This window comes from Ricinus communis, unplaced genomic scaffold, assembly GCF_019578655.1.
Source record: "Ricinus communis isolate WT05 ecotype wild-type unplaced genomic scaffold, ASM1957865v1 Ctg15, whole genome shotgun sequence".
In the NCBI taxonomy this organism is placed as follows: Eukaryota; Viridiplantae; Streptophyta; class Magnoliopsida; order Malpighiales; family Euphorbiaceae; genus Ricinus; species Ricinus communis.
In genome coordinates, this window is record NW_025963449.1 from 59,983 (window position 1) to 80,771 (window position 20,789).

At 30.7% G+C, this 20,789-nt stretch overlaps 3 protein-coding genes across 3 annotated transcripts; 2 read left to right on the top strand and 1 right to left on the bottom strand.

The window, feature by feature from the left end:
• Positions 1-410: 410 nt before the first annotated feature.
• Positions 411-6,082, bottom strand: LOC8275736 (protein DETOXIFICATION 16-like). Its single transcript, XM_048370318.1, has 8 exons — positions 5,857-6,082; positions 3,035-3,579; positions 2,280-2,366; positions 2,142-2,198; positions 1,578-1,816; positions 1,067-1,185; positions 881-967; positions 411-774 (listed from the first exon to the last, which is right to left on the bottom strand). The coding sequence occupies exons 1-8, from the start codon at positions 6,043-6,045 to the stop codon at positions 709-711; spliced, it is 1,389 nt and encodes a 462-aa protein (XP_048226275.1). The 5' UTR covers positions 6,046-6,082; the 3' UTR covers positions 411-708.
• Positions 6,083-17,469: 11,387 nt separating this feature from the next.
• LOC107262454 lies at positions 17,470-17,883 on the top strand. The gene has a single exon (XM_015728400.2). The coding sequence runs from the start codon at positions 17,470-17,472 to the stop codon at positions 17,881-17,883; it is 414 nt and encodes a 137-aa protein (XP_015583886.2).
• A 932-nt stretch (positions 17,884-18,815) lies between these two features.
• LOC112536986 lies at positions 18,816-20,771 on the top strand. The gene is made up of 3 exons (XM_025159965.2): positions 18,816-18,957; positions 19,185-19,795; positions 20,082-20,771. Exons 1-3 carry the CDS (start codon positions 18,816-18,818, stop codon positions 20,769-20,771), a joined length of 1,443 nt encoding a protein of 480 aa, XP_025015733.2.
• The last annotated feature ends 18 nt before the right edge of the window (positions 20,772-20,789 follow it).

The following is a 20,789-nucleotide window of genomic DNA, read 5'->3' on the forward strand; positions in this document are numbered from 1 at the left end:
TTTTAAAAATATATTATTTAATTTTAATATTATATAACTTAATACTATAATTGATATTACTATTTTTAGAATTAGAAAGTCAAAATATAATTAAAAAATAATTTATTATTAAATATAATATTAAAAATATTATTAAAAATATTAATTTTAGAGTTAGAATTATTATCTAATTAAAAAACCTAATTTATTAGTTAATATAATATATTATTTGTTAAGATAGAATTAGTATCATTATCTAATTAGAAAATTATTTATTAATTAACATAATATTAAGATATAATAAATATACTATCTTTTAGGATTAAAGTTAGTGTTTAATTAAGAGTGTAACTTATTAATCAATAAATTTATAAAAAAAATTATAAAATTACATATAAACTTAAATTGTACGTGTAAAAAAATAGTACACATATCAAAAATTAATATATATATATATATATATTGGGCAAGTGCGAGCAATTACTAGCATTATTTTCAGTAGTAAGTAAAACTTGCACTATCTTTTTTTTTTTTTTTTTTTTACTAAAGAAAAATAATTCACCTTTGACAATTCATGGATTTGATGTACTTTTCACTGTACAATATTCCATTGAGCCCTAGTCAGCTTTGCTCTATTGGTTAGTGCTAATGGCCAAAACTGACCTCAAAGCTCACTTTTGATCCAGTCACAAATTCTGCACTTTCTAATGTGCTATTAACTCTATATTTTCAGCCTTGTGGTATTGTATCTGATGACATGCCAGAATCTTCCATTCTTTCTGCAGCTTCATTTGCCTGAGGAGAGAGAGGTTTCAAGCATTAGATTCTAAAAGGGCAAAGCTGTAGGATCTGAACTGCCTAAAGTTTGCAATGCTTTCTTTTTTCTTTAAATTCTTTTTACTTGTTTCGCCCAATCCGTGCGAACTGCGATGCTAAAGAGGAGGAACACTTGAAGAAAAAGTGCAGATATGATCCCCAGCCATAGCCCCTGCATAGAACATTATCAGTAGAATATATACTAAGAGGAAAAGTGGATGGCATGTCATCCATGTATTATTAATATGGCATAGAAACATTAGCTAATAACCTGAGCCTTCATCTGAGTAAAGAAAGCTAGTATTACAGCACAAGGAATGCCCACAAGATAAAATGAAACCAGATTAACATATGCACCAAGCTTCTGCCAACCGCATCCTCTAGCAATGCCTGGATCTCCAAAGAAAGGAAAATGAAAGAAGAAGAAGAAGAAGGCTAAAAAACACTGGGTAAATAGCTCTGTCGGTCACTTAACTTTGGCTTTTATTTCGAAATAGTACCGTAACTATATTAGCATTCACATAAGAGAATTTCTTACATGGATACTGATGTGGCTTTTCAATGGAGAATATTGTTAAAGCTTCTCCTTTTAGACACCGTGTTAGCAAATAATAATCTTACATTTACAAGTAATCTTCAACAGAAACAAAAAAAGAAGTTTGGTTATTGAAAAGAAAACAAATTGAAACTAAGGTACCATTCTAAAATAAACCAAAATCAGGTGACCAATAATGCAGTTTAGCCTAAGAAATTGGACTGATGATTGATCAAGGTATTCCAACCTGAAAGAACACTCTGGATTGCATCTAAGAAGCTGGAGGCAGCAAGGAAAGGCATCATGGCTGCTACGTTTTGTATTACTTGTTTCTTATTGCTATAGACATGACCCCAAATTCTGCGAATCACTACCATGAGTAGCCCTACCAGAATACCCTCTCCAAGGGCCATGCACAACACTACTCTTGCTGCTAAACTTGCAGCTTGTGGATTGCCAGCTCCAAGTTCGTTGGCAACTCTTGTGCTATAAAAAGAGTTAGATGTGCATGTTAACAATAATTAGGAGAAGCCTTGAATTATGTGTTGTTAGGGTTTAATTTCACAAGTAGTCACTCAATCTGTCATTTTTCAATTTAAATTGATTAAGTAGCAAGAGGATTCTCTCCTGAAGAAAAAAAAAGATTTTAAATTTAAATTCTTTTTTCTTCACTGAATGAATTATCAGATATAAATAAATTAATAATTAAATTAAATTTAATATTATAAAAAATTGTTGCAAATCTCAAATAGGAAATTCAAATATTTTAGTAAAAAATAAGAGAGTTATAAAGTTCAGTTAATTAACTGACCTGACAGCAGCGCTGAGTCCAAAAGGGATCATCCAGACCAATCCAAATGTGTTAATGCTGGAAAGAAGCAAACAAATATTAATTTTCTTAATGATTATATAATTCATTAACATCTCTTTAAAATAAATATGCACCAACCATATAGAAAGCACTGAAGTTTGTAACTTTGGATTGGGAAGCAAGCCAGAGAGAAGAACCACTATCTCAAAAGTCCACACCTTCAAGCTGCGCAAAAATCATGGTAATCATTGCCTGAAGAGCATTAAAACATGGGTAGTTCATATGTCAATACACTCATGGTTTAAATGATAGGTTAATGGAGATAAATTAACACAAGTTATTCATTGCATATGGAGTAGATAATATCAATCCAAATCTCCTTAGATTAGTAAGATTTCTTTACTCTTGGAGGTAGAAGTTTCATATTCCAAATCTTCTGTGGCGTTAATTTTCTACAAAATAAGAACTAGATCCATAGTGATTCATCTAAAAAATTCATCTTTTATAACACTAACAATGATTATATACTAATCATATTTCTAATTAAAAAAATAATAAATTTGGAAATATAGATAATTTATGAATTGTGATTTAATTCTCGGCCAGTGAAACAATTACAATGATCCTACAATTCAAAAAGATAAGTTTTAATATGAAATATTTTACATACACAAACAATAAACCATTGAATATAATGCCCTTCAGTAGTGCCATGAATTCCCTGGCTCAAAAAGAAAATTCCCAAAGTTTTCAATTTAGTCCCCCTAAAATTTGATATTGTTGCCTTATAATTTTTTTCATATCCCTTCTAACTATACAAGTATATCTCAAAATCTCTGCCTCTGGACATGTTCTTAAAAGATGGAAATAACATTTGCAAAAGAGCAACTTACCATAGCATAAGGGCTGAGGGGAAGGCAATTTTCAGGAAATTGGGGATATTGTGGAGGGCTTGCTTGGAAAATCCAATCCATGTTATGTTGCAAGAAGTAGAGAACTTAATATAAAGTACTAAAACCAAAACATTTATCCAGTAAGAAATGGCATTTGCCAAAGCAGCTCCTCTACTTCCAAGGCCAGATTTGAACACCAAAGCCCAACAAACCAACACATGGATCAAAGTTGTAAGGCCAGAACTCAACATCATTGGAAAGACATTGTTTTGGGTTTGTAAGAAAATGACAAGACATTGAAGAAGACCATATGCAAAGAGGCCTGGAATCATGAAACAGGCATACACTCCTGCTTCTTGTGAAATTTCAGGATCTTGGTGCAAAGCAACTAAAATATGTCTTGTGTTTGCCCAAATGATGGCAAGGCATACACTAATGAAGGAAAGCACAAGCATAGCTCTTTGCGTGTGTATGCCAAGCATATGATATTGCTTTGCTCCATATGACTGCCCACACAAGGTATCCAATCCACTAGCCATTCCCATCTGATCAATCAAACAAGAGCAATTACTTTAGATTAACTTAGTACTTCAGATCCATTTGGGATTGTTTCTTTTCTTTTCCTTAAATCATAGACTGATTGTTTTAATATTTTTATAAGCTTTTTTTTTTTTTTTTATCAAACCAGCATTATAAAAAATAAAATCAAAAATCAATTTACCTGTTTTTTTCTTCTAAAAGCTGTTTTCAAACTTAGAAAAATTATAAACAATAATATATGTTTTTTTCCTTGCACAATATATGCCATACTTTGAAAATAAAAGTTAATTTTGTTTATAATTTAAGTTTTGCTAAACTTTAGCACTCCCTTGATCTTCTCTAAACAATATAATAATTGTTCTCCACAAGAATTTATCTATGCAAAACATGGTGAGATGCATAAGGTCATACCCTTCAACATTCCCCACATCCCACGCAATTATATTTATTCAGTTAATAAATATACAAATAATATTTCCAATCCCAACCCAGGTGCCATGCAAATAACAAAAATTCACATTCAAATTAAATACAGTTAGTTTATTCATGCGTTTTGCACGACCGTTATTATTATCTTGATTATAAAATTAAATTTATAGATATAATTTAATAAATTTTTAAATATTTATAATACTCTAAAAAATAATAACAAACTAACTATTTTTAAATATTTGTAATTTTTAAAATTTTTATTAGTGAAATAATATAAAAATTATTTTTAAAATATTTATTTATTAATTCTAATATTATATAAATTATCAGCGTAATTGATATTACTATTTTTTAAATTTAAAAATTATTATGTAACTAAAAATTAATTTATTAGTGAATATAATATTTAAAAATATTATTTTTATAAGTAGAATAATTATCTAATTAAAAAATTAATTTATAGTTAATATAATATTAAATATAATTAGTTTTAGAATAATCATTATCTAAGTAGAAAATTAATCATTATCTTTTCAGAAAACTAATGCTTATCTAATTAGAAAACTAATTTATTATTAATATGTTATTTTTTAAAATTAGAATAAGTATTTAATTAGAAATGTAACTTATTAAACAATAAATTAATAGAAAAACTATAAAATTATATATAAGCTTGAATTCCATGTGTCAAAAATAGTACATATGTCAAAATAAAAATTTTATGTGTCAAAAATTAAGTATACATGTTAAAAAAATTTAGGTTTCAGAAATTATATATATATGTAGCTTTCACTTTGTTACAATAAATGTATGAAATTGTAACTAAATAATTATTAAATTTTAATTATAATAATATTGATAAACTTTTTCGATTAGTATGTAATACATGTACAGTTATCAAATTTTACATTTTATAATAAAAAGTACTAGACTTTTATTTATAACTATATAGTTAATAAAATTTAATTTGAATAATATTAATAAATTTTTTTAACACATATAAATAATATAGCATTTAAAAAAGAATATTCTAAAAATATATTTTTTTCTTAACTTCACATCATCAATGATACTTTATAAAAAATAATTTATGTCATTAAATCTAGTCAACATTGGACACATTAAGACTTATTAATACCCTAAAATTAAAAAAGTAAAGTTTAATGATTATTTAATTATAAGAAATAAATTTTATATATGATTATTTAATTATAAGAAATAAATTTTATATTTTTATTACAAAGTGTAAATTTGATGATCGCTCGCATTATTTATTCTTTAAATGTATTGAAAAACTCCACTAATATTAATAACACCAAAATTTATTAACTATTTAATTACATATTAAAATTTTAGCACAAAATTTAGTACCCTTCAAAATGAATGAATTTTTTTTACCCAAAATTGGGTCCCAAATGTATAAAGTAATTAAATTAATTTGGATCCCATATGTGAGAAGTATTAAGAAGGTTCAAAACTCCTACATATAATTTAGCTGTGAATTGATTGATTAATCCAAAAGGAGAATATGTGGATGTATATTGCAGGTTAAATGTCATGCAAATTAAAAAAAAGAACCAAAACAGAATATCCTAACTATGCTCATAGACATGGAACTTTGACATTGCCTGACTGAAGCAATTATTAACTATCTATATACCTAGAAATCATCATCAAGAATTTTTTTTTTAATTTCTTTTTCTTGTTTAAATGATCAATGGGTGTGTTATTATCAAGACCATTTTCAGCTAAAGAACTTGCAAAGAATCATTCATGCATATACATGCAATAATAGGGATAAGTTTTTAAAGAAAATTGAGGAAGAGGAAGAGAAGCCCAAAAATACCTACCAAGAGATTGAAGCCAGTGAGTGATGCAAATGAAGTGGCCATGGAAGCACTAGAAAGAGGCAACTCTCCAAGATGACCAACAAACATTACAGAAATCACTTGTAGACTATACTGTAATAATCCAGTAATAAAGAGAGGACCTGCCAACCATAACTGTTTCTTCACTTCTTTCACTACTTTCTCCTTCATCTCTATCTCTCTCTTTCCATCCCACTTTTCATCCCCCACTTCTTTATTATATAGAGCTAGGAACACACTATTTTAATTTATTTATATCATATAACAGAGACAGATAAATTTATTGAATAAAATATTATTTTTATTTTAATATAAAAGTTTTTATTAAGTAGTTCTTTATTATTATAAAATGAACTTTTTTTTAGGAACATATTTTTCTTGCTGCCTGCTATACTGGCAGAATATGGGATCTTCTAAGTATCAAATTCCTTTTCTTATGTTGGGGAAAAGAGAGAAAAAGGAAATCAAATATTTTATTTATTTTTAAATCGTTATAAATTAAATTTTGTGGGAGTAAATGAAATTGTAAAGATCAAAAAATAAAAACATAAATTTATACAAAAGTCTGAATGTTTTCTGCCATTAGTATTCTGTGTGTTTGTTTTTTAAAATTATTTTTATATATAAATTTTGAGACATAGATTTTTTTGATATTATATTTATCTTTTACGTATAAAATTTATACTGATATATAGATGTTATGTTTATTGTATAATTAATTTAGTAATTAATAAGTAACTTTCCAATTAAGAGTACTCTAAATTGAGAAACTAATTTTATTTATATTTTAATTAACAACTTTTTAATTATAAAATAAATTTTTAATCCTATAAAATAATATAATAATTACTTTTTCTAGTAATAATTATATATATAACTAATAAATCAGTATATAGAATTTGTTGACATATATATTTATTTTTTAGATATAAAAAGGATTATTGATAATATCAATTTTTTATATGTAAATATTATATTGATGTACAACTTTTATTTTTATTGTATAAATTTATATTTTTATTAATAAATTATTTTACTAATTAAATAAATCAATCTATGGACCGTGACTGGCGCTAGAGGATGGGTATGCTTAAGGCTACCGAAACCTGTAACAAGCCTAATTAACTGAAGATCCAAATAAATACATACATTGATTATATACTATTAAAACAATCCAACATTTTACTCATAAATTGGCACATAATTAAATTAATCCTCCAGCTAGATTACTAGTAAATATCCTATAATTTTTAACAAACCAAATTAAAATATAAGATACTAAGTACACTATTACGAAGAGTCTAGAATTTCAAATAATTTAAAATACCAAAGTAAGATTTAATTACAATAAGCCCGAAGGAGAAAGGAAAGTCAAGTTGCAAAAACAAGTTGGCGGAGAACCTAGCTGTCACCTGAAAAATTTAAAATTGAGATTGTCAGTCTCGAGAGTGAGTTAAATTCATATATATGAAGTAAAACAACCATAAATATCCATTTGCAATGGTTGATAAATTAATGTGATACATCACAAACTAATAAATAAGTATCATAGAATAATTTAAAATAATTCATTTTTAACTCATAAGGGACAAGCACTTTAACAGAATCCTAACCCTAATACTAGCAGTCTTTCGCTCTTTTATTCCAATAAAACTGATGCCCAGAGAGCGAAATTCAACCAGAGTCTTTAAATCCAGCCTGGTCACTTGATTTCCAATAAAGTCGGTGCCCAGAGAGCGATGCTCGATTAGGGAACTTTCTTCCGACAATCAAATTCTCACAGCCAAGAGAGTGTACTCGACTAGGGCAAATCCCAAAAAACTCTTTTTACTACCTGTCTCTGATCAATATCGGTGCGCACGCGGTCCTGATGCAACTCATCAGGTAGCATGTTATATTGCCTCCTCATTTCGAGTCAATATGTAATCATAATATCGACATTGCGAAAAATGATATATAAATAGCAAGCAACTTAACTATTATTCAGTAACTTATTAAATAATATTAAACAACACATAATATGCAGTCATAAATTTAATTAATTAAATAAATAATAAATAGATAATTAACTTCATAAAACAATTATTTAGATGAATAAGAAATAACTAACCTAAAATTTATAAATCAATCAATTGGATATTTAATAAATAAATAATTTTAAGCTATAAATCGATTAATTAAATATAGAATAAAAATTAATAAAAATTTCCATCAATATCCACCATAACAATATATATATATATATATAATGATAACAATATATGTAATAATTATTAATCGAAATTGCTATATAAAAATTTGGTATAACACATGTATAGAAGATATGTGATTTTAACTCACAGTTTTGCCGCGCTCCGCAGTCTGCTCCTAGGCCTTAGGTGGAGCTGGCTAGACGAATGGATTATCTATTTAAGAAAATAACTTAATTAATAAGGTATACATGATTTTTCCTAAGTCTAGACGCCTAGATTAGACTGCCTAAGAAATTCTGACTCGAAAATTCTACCAAAAACTCGGCAAAACCTTCTCTAAAATATGAACATTTACCCCCATATAACAGGTTCAGAACCTGCTAGAAACACTTCAAATATCCCACATTTGTATAACAGAAGTCGGGCCATTAAAACTGCATTATTTTCCCGACTCTGCAACACAATCCACATCACAATATCAAAAATAACAATTCGGCAAAATAATATTATTTCATGATACATCACACAAATATATTTTTTTCGCATTTAATTCAATTAATCATAGCCTCAATTTAAATAACAGACTATTAACTCCTCCTGCAATTAATTTACAGCAATTCTAAGATTAGGTTACTAATTAATTAAATAATTTAATTAATTAATTATAACTAACAATTAATACACCAAATATTTTCTAATAATTTCAAAATAATTTTTAAAGTTCAAATAAAATTATACCGAGCCAAAACTCGAACTTCTGCGCGTCCGAAAAGTACTAGGGTTCGAAAGCGTGTACCACCAATGATGTCGGATTTCGAATCCAGAGACGCCTACGCGAAGCTTGAGTTGCGGAAACTTTAAAAATACTAAAATTATAGGCTAAATATTATTGGAAAATGCTAGATCATGGAGGAGGAGATTCTACTCCGATGAGGCTATACAGAGGAAAAACGATTAGAAGGAGCTAACTTGGGGTTTTTGGGGTCCAAGAGTCCGTTTCTGGCATCAGATCAGCAAAGAGACACCAACAAGAGGCTATTTGGTGGCGGTAGCAAGGTGAGTTGACTTTTCCTCCTTGTTGCAGTGTGGAACGACGAGGGGGAGGGAGAGAGACACGAAGTCGGCGAAAAATGGGAGTGGGGAGAAAGCTGCAGCAATTGGAGGAGGTGGCAGTGGCGGTGGCGGTGGGATGGTCGGAAAATGGGAGGGAGTGAGGGAAAAGGAAGGAAAGGATGACAGGAAGAGAGAAGAAGAAGGGGAAGAGGGAAAAGAAATTTTGTTATGCTTTTTTATTTAATAATAAAAGATGAAAAATGCAAATGGGTCCCCCCTCCAAGAAGTTACTACAATGACACCCTTGATCCAATTATTTTTTATTTATTCATCTATGTAAAATAATTAATCATCAATATTTAATGAAATTTCGAAGAATGAAATGAAATTCAAGAAAGGTTGTCAAGGTTGGAAGGAAGAAGAAGGCTTTTCAGCCAGAAAGCAGTCAAGGGAAGCGGGTTATGGGATGAGGTGCTATGGCCCAAGGAGCATAATCGGTTTAAACATCGATAGGGAGATAGAGGTTAATGACTCTTCTTTTCCTCCCGATTGGTAATGATATCTCTTTCTTCTGCCATTGCGAAACAAGAGAGCTTCCTTCGTTAATTTAAAAATTTATCAAATTATCCCCGATAAAAATTAGAGCAATTAAAATTTAAATTTATAGGTATTACATTCTCCCTGTTTTAGAAAATTTTTCTCCAAATTTGAAAGAAACAAGGCTTACCTCAAGATTGAAATATTCGAGGGTAGAGCCCTCTCATCTCCTACTCTATTTTCCATATACACTCCTCGGTAGAATGGTTCCACCACAACACCTTGATCATCGGTATAGCTTTGGAGTGCAGTTGGCGAGTGGGAAGGAAGGAAAGGGTTACGGGAAGAGAGAAGAAGGGGAAGGGGGAAAATAATTTATTATATTTTTTATTTAATAATAAAAATAAAAAATACAAATAAATCTCTCATGGAAGAAGTTGCTGTAACGACACCCTTGACCCAATTAATTTTTTATTTATTGTTTATTTATTTATATATGTAAAATAATTAATTCATCAATATTTAATGAAATATTAATTTAAAATTTTATTAAATTACTTCCGATAAAAATTAAAACAATTAAAATTTAAATTCATGGTTATTACATCTAATTCTATAGGAGAATACTTTTTATTATAATATTATATTAACTAATAAGCTATTTTTAATTATATAATAATTTCTAATTATAAAAAGTAGCATAACAATTATCTTTGTAGTACTAATTTTATATATAATTAATAAATTAACTAATAAATATTTTGAAAATAATTTTTATATTTATTATATTGATAAAAAATTTAGGATATTAATAATTTTATAAAAGAACACTTAAAAATATTTTAAATATTATTTTTAAATATAATAAATAATTATAAAATACTAAAAATTATGAAATTTCTTTTAATAAATTTTTTAATATTATTTTTTATAATTAAAATAATTAAAATATTTATAAAACACATGAATAAATAATTAAGTAATAATGATTTTCTTCATTTTACATTTGTTTTTTTTTTTATCCTTTTAAGTAACTTTATTTCTTTTATTAGTATTGTTATTCATTTAAAGGAAACCTAATAGAATTATCAGGTAAGTATGACACATGCACCTTCCTGTTAACTTTCTTTTAAAAGACAGAATTGGTGCTAATACTAAACAACGTCGTTTTAATTCCACCAGTCCATGACTAATTATCTAAAAATCACTAAATTTCAAACCTTGTAGCAACTTTAATTAGTATTATTATAGAAAGTATTATTTTTTGATTTTTTAAAAGATATTATGGCTAAATACATAAATAGTCCTTTGAACTTGTTCTATTTTTGTAATTAGTCATCCCAAACTCAATTTTGATTCAATTGAATTTTTTAATTTTACGAATTCTTATTTTTAACCAATTCATTAAAGATAGTAATAAAAAGTTAACATTCTCATTAATGGCGTTATTTATAATAGACAAAATACATAGTTGAGCTCTTGAATTAGTCATGTTTTTGTAATTGGCTTCATAAACTTAACTTTGATTTAATTGGGCATATGAAAGGTCAATGTGGTGCATATAACTGTGTTTGCGCTTGTTCGTTTTTCTTGAAACAAGAAAAACTTTCATTAATTTAATAATTCGGGAGCAACAATTTTAAAAACAGAATAAAGGGCGAAAACCTAATCTGTCAAAGAACAAGCCACACTATCAAGCATATGAGCAGCCTTATTTGCAGTCTTTTAACAAAACTAAATAACAAGTTTTCAAACTGAGAAGCTAAACATTTAAAATATGCAATGATCAGACCAAACGCATCAACACCCAGTACAACAATATCTTGAAGACTAAAGAACACAAGTTGGGCATCCATCTCAACAATGACCTGATCATAATTTTTATTGTTTAGCTAGCTCAAACCCTCCCTATAATTTTTATTTTTTAGCTAGCTCAAACCCTCCCTAACGCCATTGCTTCAGCTTCCTTAGGAGCACAAGAGGTTGTTACCATTTTAGAGAAGGCAGAGACAAAATAACCCTCTTCATTACCTTCGAGAATAATTTGGAGGCTTTGTCTTGCATTTTAAAATTTGAAGCAATAATTGTGGGGTAAATTTCCCAGCTGGTACCAATCTTTTGGACCATATATCAAATTGAGTCCAATACTTTAATTTGAATTTAATTGATAATTAAAACTACACGAAAGTATATCAATTTAGGGCAGCTCCCCAATTTTCAGACAATTGATGCTGACTTGGCAATTTGAGGAGGTATATTCTGTTTGATTCTCTGCCTGAGCATGTGCCATGTCATAAAAGACAGTCCAATCAGCTAGCAGGTCACACTCCCTAATTTCTCCTAAATTAAAACTAAATTTTCCCAAATTGAACTCTATTACTAAGTCTATATAACTAAAGCTAAAGCACCATTGCACCATTGTTACCCTCAATCTCTCCTTATCACCTCGTGTTTTCTTCGAAAAACTGAATTTCTCTCCTTGAACTTACTTATTATCGGTTGTTACCTCTAATTTGGGTTTCACATTGTTAACATAGTATTGAGAGCACACTGTAATTTGTACTGTATATATCAACATGTATCTTGAATGGAGGCGAAGGGAAGAAGATGAAAGGCAACCCATATACTGTAAGTTATATAACTTACATTTTATATAGTAGTTTAGCTTCGGTTAAAGTATTGGTAACTTGCATTTTGTTCTTATGTTCTGTATGTTGCATGTTGATGGTTTTGTTTGGTTTTTGGTAACTTATAAATGGTGTTTGGTGTTTTGACCCTATAATGAATGATTTTCTATGTATGACATAACTTAATGTTTGTATTGAGTGATTAGTAAAAGTATTTTACAGAATTCGTAATATATAGAAAATTGATTTATTTTATCAATTTTAACACATGCAGTGCCTCATACATAGTACTTCAGTATAGAATGACATTGTTTTAGGGTAGATATTAGGGGTAGGCCAGAAATTAGGGATGTTGGGAGCATAGATTTTTGTTCTGCTGATATGATGTCAAGATTAGAGATAGATACAGTGGCTAGAGAATTGGGTCTAGTACCTGCATTATTTTGTATGTTTTGGAAGCATCCAAAGAAAAGTGACATAGATGGTTTGAGAAATTTAGATAAGGACAGTGATAATATTGAGATGTCTTTAAGTGTAGATGAGTCAAGAGTGATTTATATTTATATTAGGGATAAGGTAAATATACAACAAGATGAAAATACAGAGAATGTTGTACATGATGAAAATATTGATAATGTTATTAAATCATCTGAGGAAGTGAGAATGCTAAGTAGTGATGACACTAATTTAGAAGAGGTACAGATTAAACAGGATGGTCATGGTGATGATGATAGTAGGAAGTCTGAAAGTGAGGCTGATGAGGAAGATAATGAATTTGTTGATTCTGATTATAACTTGCACGATGAAGATGATGATGAATTATTTGAAAAATTTGTTAATACGGAGTTAGAAAAGGATAAAACAAGGGCTAATGAAGAATTTATTGGTGATAAGGGTTCAGATGAGACTGTTTATGCACCAAGTGATGAGCTTAGGTCATGCTCTTCATCTGATGACAGTAATATTGAAAATTGGCTACTTTCTCTTCCTTGAATCAATATTACTGTCATCAGATGAAGAGCATGACCTAAGCTCATCACTTGGTGCATAAACAGTCTCATCTGAACCCTTATCACCAATAAATTCTTCATTAGCCCTTGTTTTATCCTTTTCTAACTCCGTATTAATAAATTTTTCAAATAATTCATCATCATCTTCATCGTGCAAGTTATAATCAGAATCAACAAATTCATTATCTTCCTCATCAGCCTCACTTTCAGACTTCCTACTATCATCATCACCATGACCATTTTCAAAGCATAAGAGTTTGGGAAAGGAAAAAGATAAGGTGCAGGCAACAACTCAGAAGGGTAAGGGGAAAGGGAAGGTTGAGACTGCAACCTCAAACAAGAAGAAGCCTTAGATGCTTGCAGGTCTTGGAGACAAGAGCAAGCCTATCATTGTTTATGTGTGGGAACTATACTTTATGTATTTAATACTCTTAAAGTTTTACTCACATGGTTGTTGATATGACCTGTTTTGTTGCTTTTAGGACCAAAGATGCTTTTGTGGTTCTTTAGGACATATTTTCTTTTGCCAGTTGATTGTGCTCAATATAAACACTGTATTTTGAACAGGACCATAAAATCATTTATTTATATTGTCATGTTTTTATGTTCCATACTCAATACAAATTACTATTTTGTAATTACTTAAAGTCTAATAGTTAACAGTTTTGCAACACCACTAAATTGTGTCTTTGAAGAAATAAAAGACATATATAAATAGAAATAACAATTTGTTTCATTGATTTAATAAGAAATATATAATTCTAGTTCTACTACATTAGAACTATCAAAGAGTAGTTATCACCACCCAACCAACAAAAAGTCCTACACCAACACCAACAGTAACAATTCAAATCATATATACAAACAGCTTACAAAACAAAATACCAACTACAACGAACAATCTAATCTTATAAAAACCCCTCATGCCTTGGATTGTTGCTAACTCTTCTGTCGTTGTCTTCAACTTGGCTTTCAGTATAATACTTTCCTTCTTCAGTTGCTTTGATTGAACCCTACCAACTTCAATTCCAGAACTGGTAGCCCCAAGTTTCTCTAAGCATGAATTCAGTTGCCTCAACTCTATCAAAAACATCACAGTCCTCTTATTCTTCCATTCATCGTGCCATATGAAAAAATCACAATTTGAAGCCTATAACCACAATACCAAAGATTCATCAAACAGAACTAAAGGTTTAAGTACAGAACAGAAGAACATACAGAACAGAAGAACAAAATTCAAGTTACCAATACTTTAACCGAAGATAAACTACTATATAAAATGCAAGTTATATGACTTACCTTTCGCCTTTTTTCCTTCACCTCCATTCAAAAGACATACTAATATGTATGATATAGACCACAGTATGCTCTCGATACCCTGTCAACAATGTGCAACCCAAATTAGAGGTAACAACCGATAACAAGTAAGTTCAAGGAGAGAAATTTAGTTTTTTCAAAGAAAACACGAGGTGAGAAGGAGAGATTGAGGGTAACAATGGTGCAATAGTGCTTTAGCTTCAATTATATAGACTTAGTAATAGAGTTCAATTCGAGGATTTTAGGGTTCAATTTGGGAAAATTAAATTTTAATTTAGGGGAAGTTAGGGAGTGAAATCCACTGGTTGATTGGACTGTTTTTTATGACATGACAAATGCTGAGGTGGAGAATCAAACGGAATATACCCCTTCAGATTCCCAGGTTAGCATCAATTGGCCGGAAATTGGAGAGCTGCCCTAAATTGATATATTTTCGTGTAGTTTGAGTATCAATTAGATTCAAATTAAAGCATTGGTATCAATTTGATATAGGGTCCAAATGATTGGTACTAGTTGGGTGATTTTCTGATGGGAATTTAGGATTTATAGGATAAATCCAAGCGTGAATTTGAGGAATTAGAATTTGATTGGGCAAACAAAAAGATGAGTGTGGGTTGAACGAGAGAGTTAGAATATTAGGGCAAAATGGTGAGTTTTTGGTTAATTAGATATGTGAGCATATGCTGCTGCTGACTTATTTCTTTTCCTAAATAAATAATATTACACAGTCAACAAAAACTGTGACTTCTGGTAGTTGAATGGTATTTTAGAAAAGAAAATAATAAAATAGTGCTTTCAGTGATAAAGTGGATAGTATTGGTTCAAATTGCTAAAAAGTCTAAAGTTTGGTGAGTTTTAGGTAATTATGGTTTATTTTAGTATCGAACCACATTAAATTTTCAATTTAATCTAAAATATATATATAAATTTTTATTTTCTGGTAATATTTAAATACCTTTGTATAATACACGTGGATGTGTTGAATGAAGAACAAATCAAAACGTGTTAAAATATCACAAACAAACACATTTAGATATTCATTAAATTACACCGAGAGTTAGAGAGTCCTAAAGTGACTAAACGACCAAAGTCAGGAATACAATATGCATTTAGTCTAAAAATAATTAGTCAATTAAGAACAATTGATGATTGAAAATATTTACTAACACAAATTTAATTCTGAAAAATATCAATTTATTATAAATTTTAAATTTTAAAACATTACGGTGACAAAAGAATAAAAATACTTAAATCCAAAAATAAAAATCACACCAAACTTCTTAGTCTTTTCTTCCATGTTTTTGACAAAAGATAAGAATATTAACCAAAATATTAAATATTCAAAGAGATCAGTTTCTTCTAATTTTTCTTCTTAAATTTCTAATTTACAAATAAATATAAGTTCTGAAAGATTATATTATATATATAATAATATAATATCAATAGGAATTAATATGTAATAATATATATTAATATAGTACAATAAATTAATATATAATATGGTTGTTTCTTTTAGCACACATCAGTCAATAAATTTCACCGACAGTAGTGGAACAGTAGAAATGATTTTTTTTTTTATATTTGTTATAAAAATAAAATTTCATTTAGGGTATAAAGAAGAATTTAAACAGGACATCTTATTCTTAAAACACTTTTGTCATTTTGAAATAGACTTCCGACTATAAGAAAAGATATCCTCATAACAAAAAAAATGACGCATATATAAACATGTTTCGCTTATTTAAATCGATCTAAAACAATAACTTAATAAAATAGTTGAGATATTTAAATGGAAATAAAATTCAGACATTAAATAGAAAAAGTTAAAAACAAAAGTTATATTTCTTGGGGTGACGTCTCACATTGGAGTTATTTTTATCAACTGATAAGTTTTTTGCCTTTACAATGAATATAATAAAATAATTACTCCCTCATAATTTATGACCCGTTGCCTTGATAAATAGAAAAAAGAATAAGTATAAAAAAATTATCTTCTAGTTTCATTATTTGACAATTTTGAGTATGTGATTTTTAAGACAAAAAGATATATGTGACAAAAAGAAATATTTCACCATTAAAAAGTATTCATTGACAATGATCTAGTCATTTATTAACTTTCTTTTCGAATTAATGACTTTTTAAACTGTGATTTAACAAATAATAGAATGAAAAATTATTAAATTCCAAATTTATTGATGGACTTATTCTTCCGTAAAATGAGTTACCTTTGAACTGATTTGATATAGTTGCTATTTTCTCTCTGTTTAGTTAATAAACAGGCCTATTATTCAGGTATGAATAAGTATTTTTGATTCTTTTTTGTTAGACTCCTAGTAGGTGAAAACCTAACGTCTCTTTTAAGTTGTAAAAGGCTATTTAAGCCAAGTATTCCTTTCAATAATAAATAAGGTGACTTTTGCTCTTAGCAAATATTGTGTCTGCATTTTAGTGTGTGAGTTCTAGTTTCTACAATTGGTATCAGAGACTGGTTAAGAGGTCTAATTTCGAGAGTGAAAGAAACACGAGTGAATTTGAGAGTGAAAACAGGAGTGAACTTGAGAGTGAGAAGAAATATCGAATAAAGGACAGAACTGTTGAGTATCCCCAAGTTTGATGGTGATTACGATCATTGGAGTATGCTGATGGAGAATTTACTTCGTTCCAAGAAGTGATGGCATCTCATTGATCCAGGATATGTTGAGTTGAGAGCATATGCAAAGGAGAGTGATGCCTAGAAGACGCCAAGAGCAGAGCTGAAATTGAAGGATCTGAAAGTCAAAAATTATCTATTCGCAGCCATAAATAAGAGCATTCTGAAGATAATCCTGCAGAAAGACATCTGCACAGCTTTGGCAATCAATGAAAAGGAAATATCAAGGAAGTGAGAGGGTACAAAGAGCCCAATTACAAGCTCTCAGAAGAGAATCTGAAATCCTTGAAATGAAAGAAGGAGAAACCATTGTCGAATATTTCTCCAGAGTTATGATGGTGGCAAACAACATGCATAACAATGGAGAGACAATGCAAGACACTCAGATTGTGGAGAAGATTCTGAGAACTCTCACTGAGAGATTCAATTACAGAGTTGTCTCGGTAGAGGAATCAAAAGACATAAGCTGCCTCACAGTTGATGAACTTCAAAGTTCACTTATTGTCCATGAACAAAAGTTCCGAAGAAAGATCAATGAAGAAGAGCAGGTGCTCAAAGTGACTCAAGAGGAGAGAAGCGGAAGAGGAAGAGGCAGGAGCACGTTTGGAGGGTACCGAGGATGAGGACGGGGGAGATCATCACCAGTTTACAAAGCAGCAATAGAGTGCTTCAAGTGTCATAAATAAGGACACTTCCACTACGAATGTCCAGATTAGGAAAGGAGGGCCAACTTTGCTGAGTTAGAGTATGAAGAGGAGCTGCTACTCATGGCATACGTTAAAAAAAAGCAACAAGAGAAGAAATCTAGTTCTTGGACTCGGGATGCAGCAATCAAATGAGTGGAAATAAAGAGTGGTTTACAGACTTGAATGAGGGCTTCAAGCAGACAGTAAAATTGGGAAATGACAGCCGCATTGCAGTGGTGGGGAAAGGAAGTGTGTGGTTGTGTGTAAATGGCATTGTTCAGGTAATCACTAATGTTTATTATATTCTTGAACTCAAGAATAATTTATTAAGTGTTAGGCAGTTACAAGAGAAGGGGCTCACCATATTAATCCAGAATGGCACCTGCAAAGTATTTCATCCTAGAAGAGGATTAATCATGCATTTAGATATGAGTGGAAATAGAATGTTCTATTTCTTAGCAGAGATGGTGTCAACTCTACCTAAATGTCTGCAAGTTGAAACTGATGATGAATCACGACTATGGCATTCACAGTTTGGACATCTCAACTACAAGGGACTCAAAACTCTTGCATATCGAGGAATGATTGAAGGGCTGCCTATTGTGAAAACTCCACAAAAGCTGTGCACACATTATCTCGTCGAGAAGCAACACCGAGATCCCATTCCTAAAAGAAATCTCTGGAGAGCAACACACAAATTGCAGCTTGTGCACTCAGACATTTGTGGCCCTATTAATCCAATTTCCAGCAGCAATAAGAGGTATATTCTAAGTTTTGTTGATGACCTTACACGTAAAACTTGGATATATTTTTTGAATCAGAAATCAGAAGCATTAGAGGTACTCAAAGGATTTAAAACATAAGCTAAAATGGAGGCTGAAACAAGCATCAAATGTTTGCGAATGGATAGAGGAGGCGAGTACAACTCGAAGGAGTTCACAGACTTTTGCAACATTCATAGGATCACTCGACAACTAACGGCAGCATACACCCCCCAACAAAATGGTGTTGGTGAGCGGAAAAACAGGACGATCATGAATATAGTGCGTCGATGCTGACTAGGAAATAAATTCCGAAGGAATTCTGGGCTGAAGCAACAAATTGGTCAATTCACATCCTCAATAGATGTCCAACAGTAGCTCTTCAAACTATGACTCCACAAGAAGCATGAACTGGCTGCAAACCAAGAGTGGATCACTTCCGAATATTCGGATGTCTTGCTCATGTACATGTTCTAGATCAAAGAAGAAGAAAGCTAGATGACAAGAGTAGAGCACACATATTTCTTGGTGTGAGCAAGGATTCCAAAGTATATAGACTCTTTGATCCTATTACCAAGAAAATAACAATCAATAGAGATGTAAAATTTAAAGAAGATGCATGCTGGACGTGGGAACAAAGCAAAGGAGAAATGCAATCAGATGCACTGGACTGGGGAGATAAGAACTCTAATACTAACAAAGAGTTAGAGTTAGAAGAAAACTCTGGTTTTAACAATACAAGTAACACGGCTTCACAAACAGAAGGAGACTCCTCCACAACCTCATCAGGCGGAAGCGAACTAAGCTCATCAGAAGGAAGATCTCGGAAAACTCATGCATGGATGTCAGAAAACACAATCGGAGAAGGACTTTCAAAGGAGGAAGAAGAAGCAATGATGATGATAATAGCAGAAGATCCAGTTACATACAATGAAGCTGTGAAAGAAAAAAAATGGAGAGAGGCGATGGCTAAAGAGATTGACTCTATAGAGAAAACTGGCACGTGGAGACTCACAACCTTGCCGAAAGGAGTCAAAGCCATTGGGGTTAAATGGATTTTCAAAACCAAGCTTAATGAACATGGTGATGTAAAGAAGCACAAAGCAAGATTGCTAACCAAAGGCTATACGTAACAATATGGGATTGACTACACAGAGGTGTTTGCTCCGGTGGCTCGTCTTGATACAATAAGACTTATCCTGGCAGCCACAGCACCAAACAAGTAGGAAGTATATAAGTTAGATGTCAAGAGTGCATTCCTTCAAGGAGAACTTAAAGAAGAGGTGTATGTACAACAACCTATTGGCTTTGAGAAGAAGGGAGAAGAAGTAATAGGTATATAAGCTAAACAAAGCTTTATACGGACTGAAACAGGCTCCGCAAGCATGGTACAGCCGCATAGGATCCTACTTCATTAAAAAGGGTTTCGAAAGGTGCGCGTCTGAACATACTCTCTTTACAAAAGAGAAGGATGGAGGTAAATTCCTAATTGTCAGTCTTTACGTTGATGATTTAATTTATACTCGGAATAATAAAGGCATGTGTGAGGAATTTAAGATATCAATGATGCATGAATTTGACATGTCTGATTTGGGAAGGATGAGATATTTTCTTGGCGTGGAAGTCATACAGAATTCGAAGGGGATATTCATGTGTCAAAGAAAATATGCAAGAGAAGTGCTGGCAAGGTTTGGCATGTTTGATAGCAAATCGGTTGGAAATCCTATTGTGCCAGGCACAAGGCTTTCCAAGGATGAGAAGGGAACTAAGATCGATTCAACCATGTTCAAGCAAGTTGTTGGGAGCCTGATGTACTTGACAGTAACTAGACCAGACATAATGTTTGGAGTGAGTTTGATTATCAGATATATGTCATCTCCAACTAAGGAGCATTGGTGTATAGCAAAGAGAATATTAAGATACATTAATGGTACAATTGAAATGGGAATTCTTTACAGAGGTGGAAGCATCATAGACTTGGTGGCATACACAGACAATGACTTTGCAGGACATCTTAATGATAAGAAAAGTACTTCTAGGTTTGTATTTCTTCTTGCAGGATGAGCAGTTTCTTGGTCATCA

Excerpts from the sequence above, each read along its gene's own strand:
- LOC8275736 (XM_048370318.1), bottom strand. The coding sequence starts at position 6,045 with ATGAAGGAGAAAGTAGTGAAAGAAGTGAAGAAACAGTTATGGTTGGCA. Across the intron at positions 3,580-5,856 it reads TCACTGGCTTCAATCTCTTG|ATGGGAATGGCTAGTGGATT; the intron begins GTAGGTATTTTT and ends TTGATTGATCAG. Across the intron at positions 775-880 it reads GCACGGATTGGGCGAAACAA|GCAAATGAAGCTGCAGAAAG; the intron begins GTAAAAAGAATT and ends CTCTCTCCTCAG.
- LOC107262454 (XM_015728400.2), top strand. The coding sequence starts at position 17,470 with ATGAAAAGGAAATATCAAGGAAGTGAGAGGGTACAAAGAGCCCAATTA.
- LOC112536986 (XM_025159965.2), top strand. The coding sequence starts at position 18,816 with ATGGAGGCTGAAACAAGCATCAAATGTTTGCGAATGGATAGAGGAGGC. Across the intron at positions 18,958-19,184 it reads CCCCCAACAAAATGGTGTTG|ATCAAAGAAGAAGAAAGCTA; the intron begins GTGAGCGGAAAA and ends TACATGTTCTAG. Across the intron at positions 19,796-20,081 it reads AGCTTAATGAACATGGTGAT|GCTCCGCAAGCATGGTACAG; the intron begins GTAAAGAAGCAC and ends GGACTGAAACAG.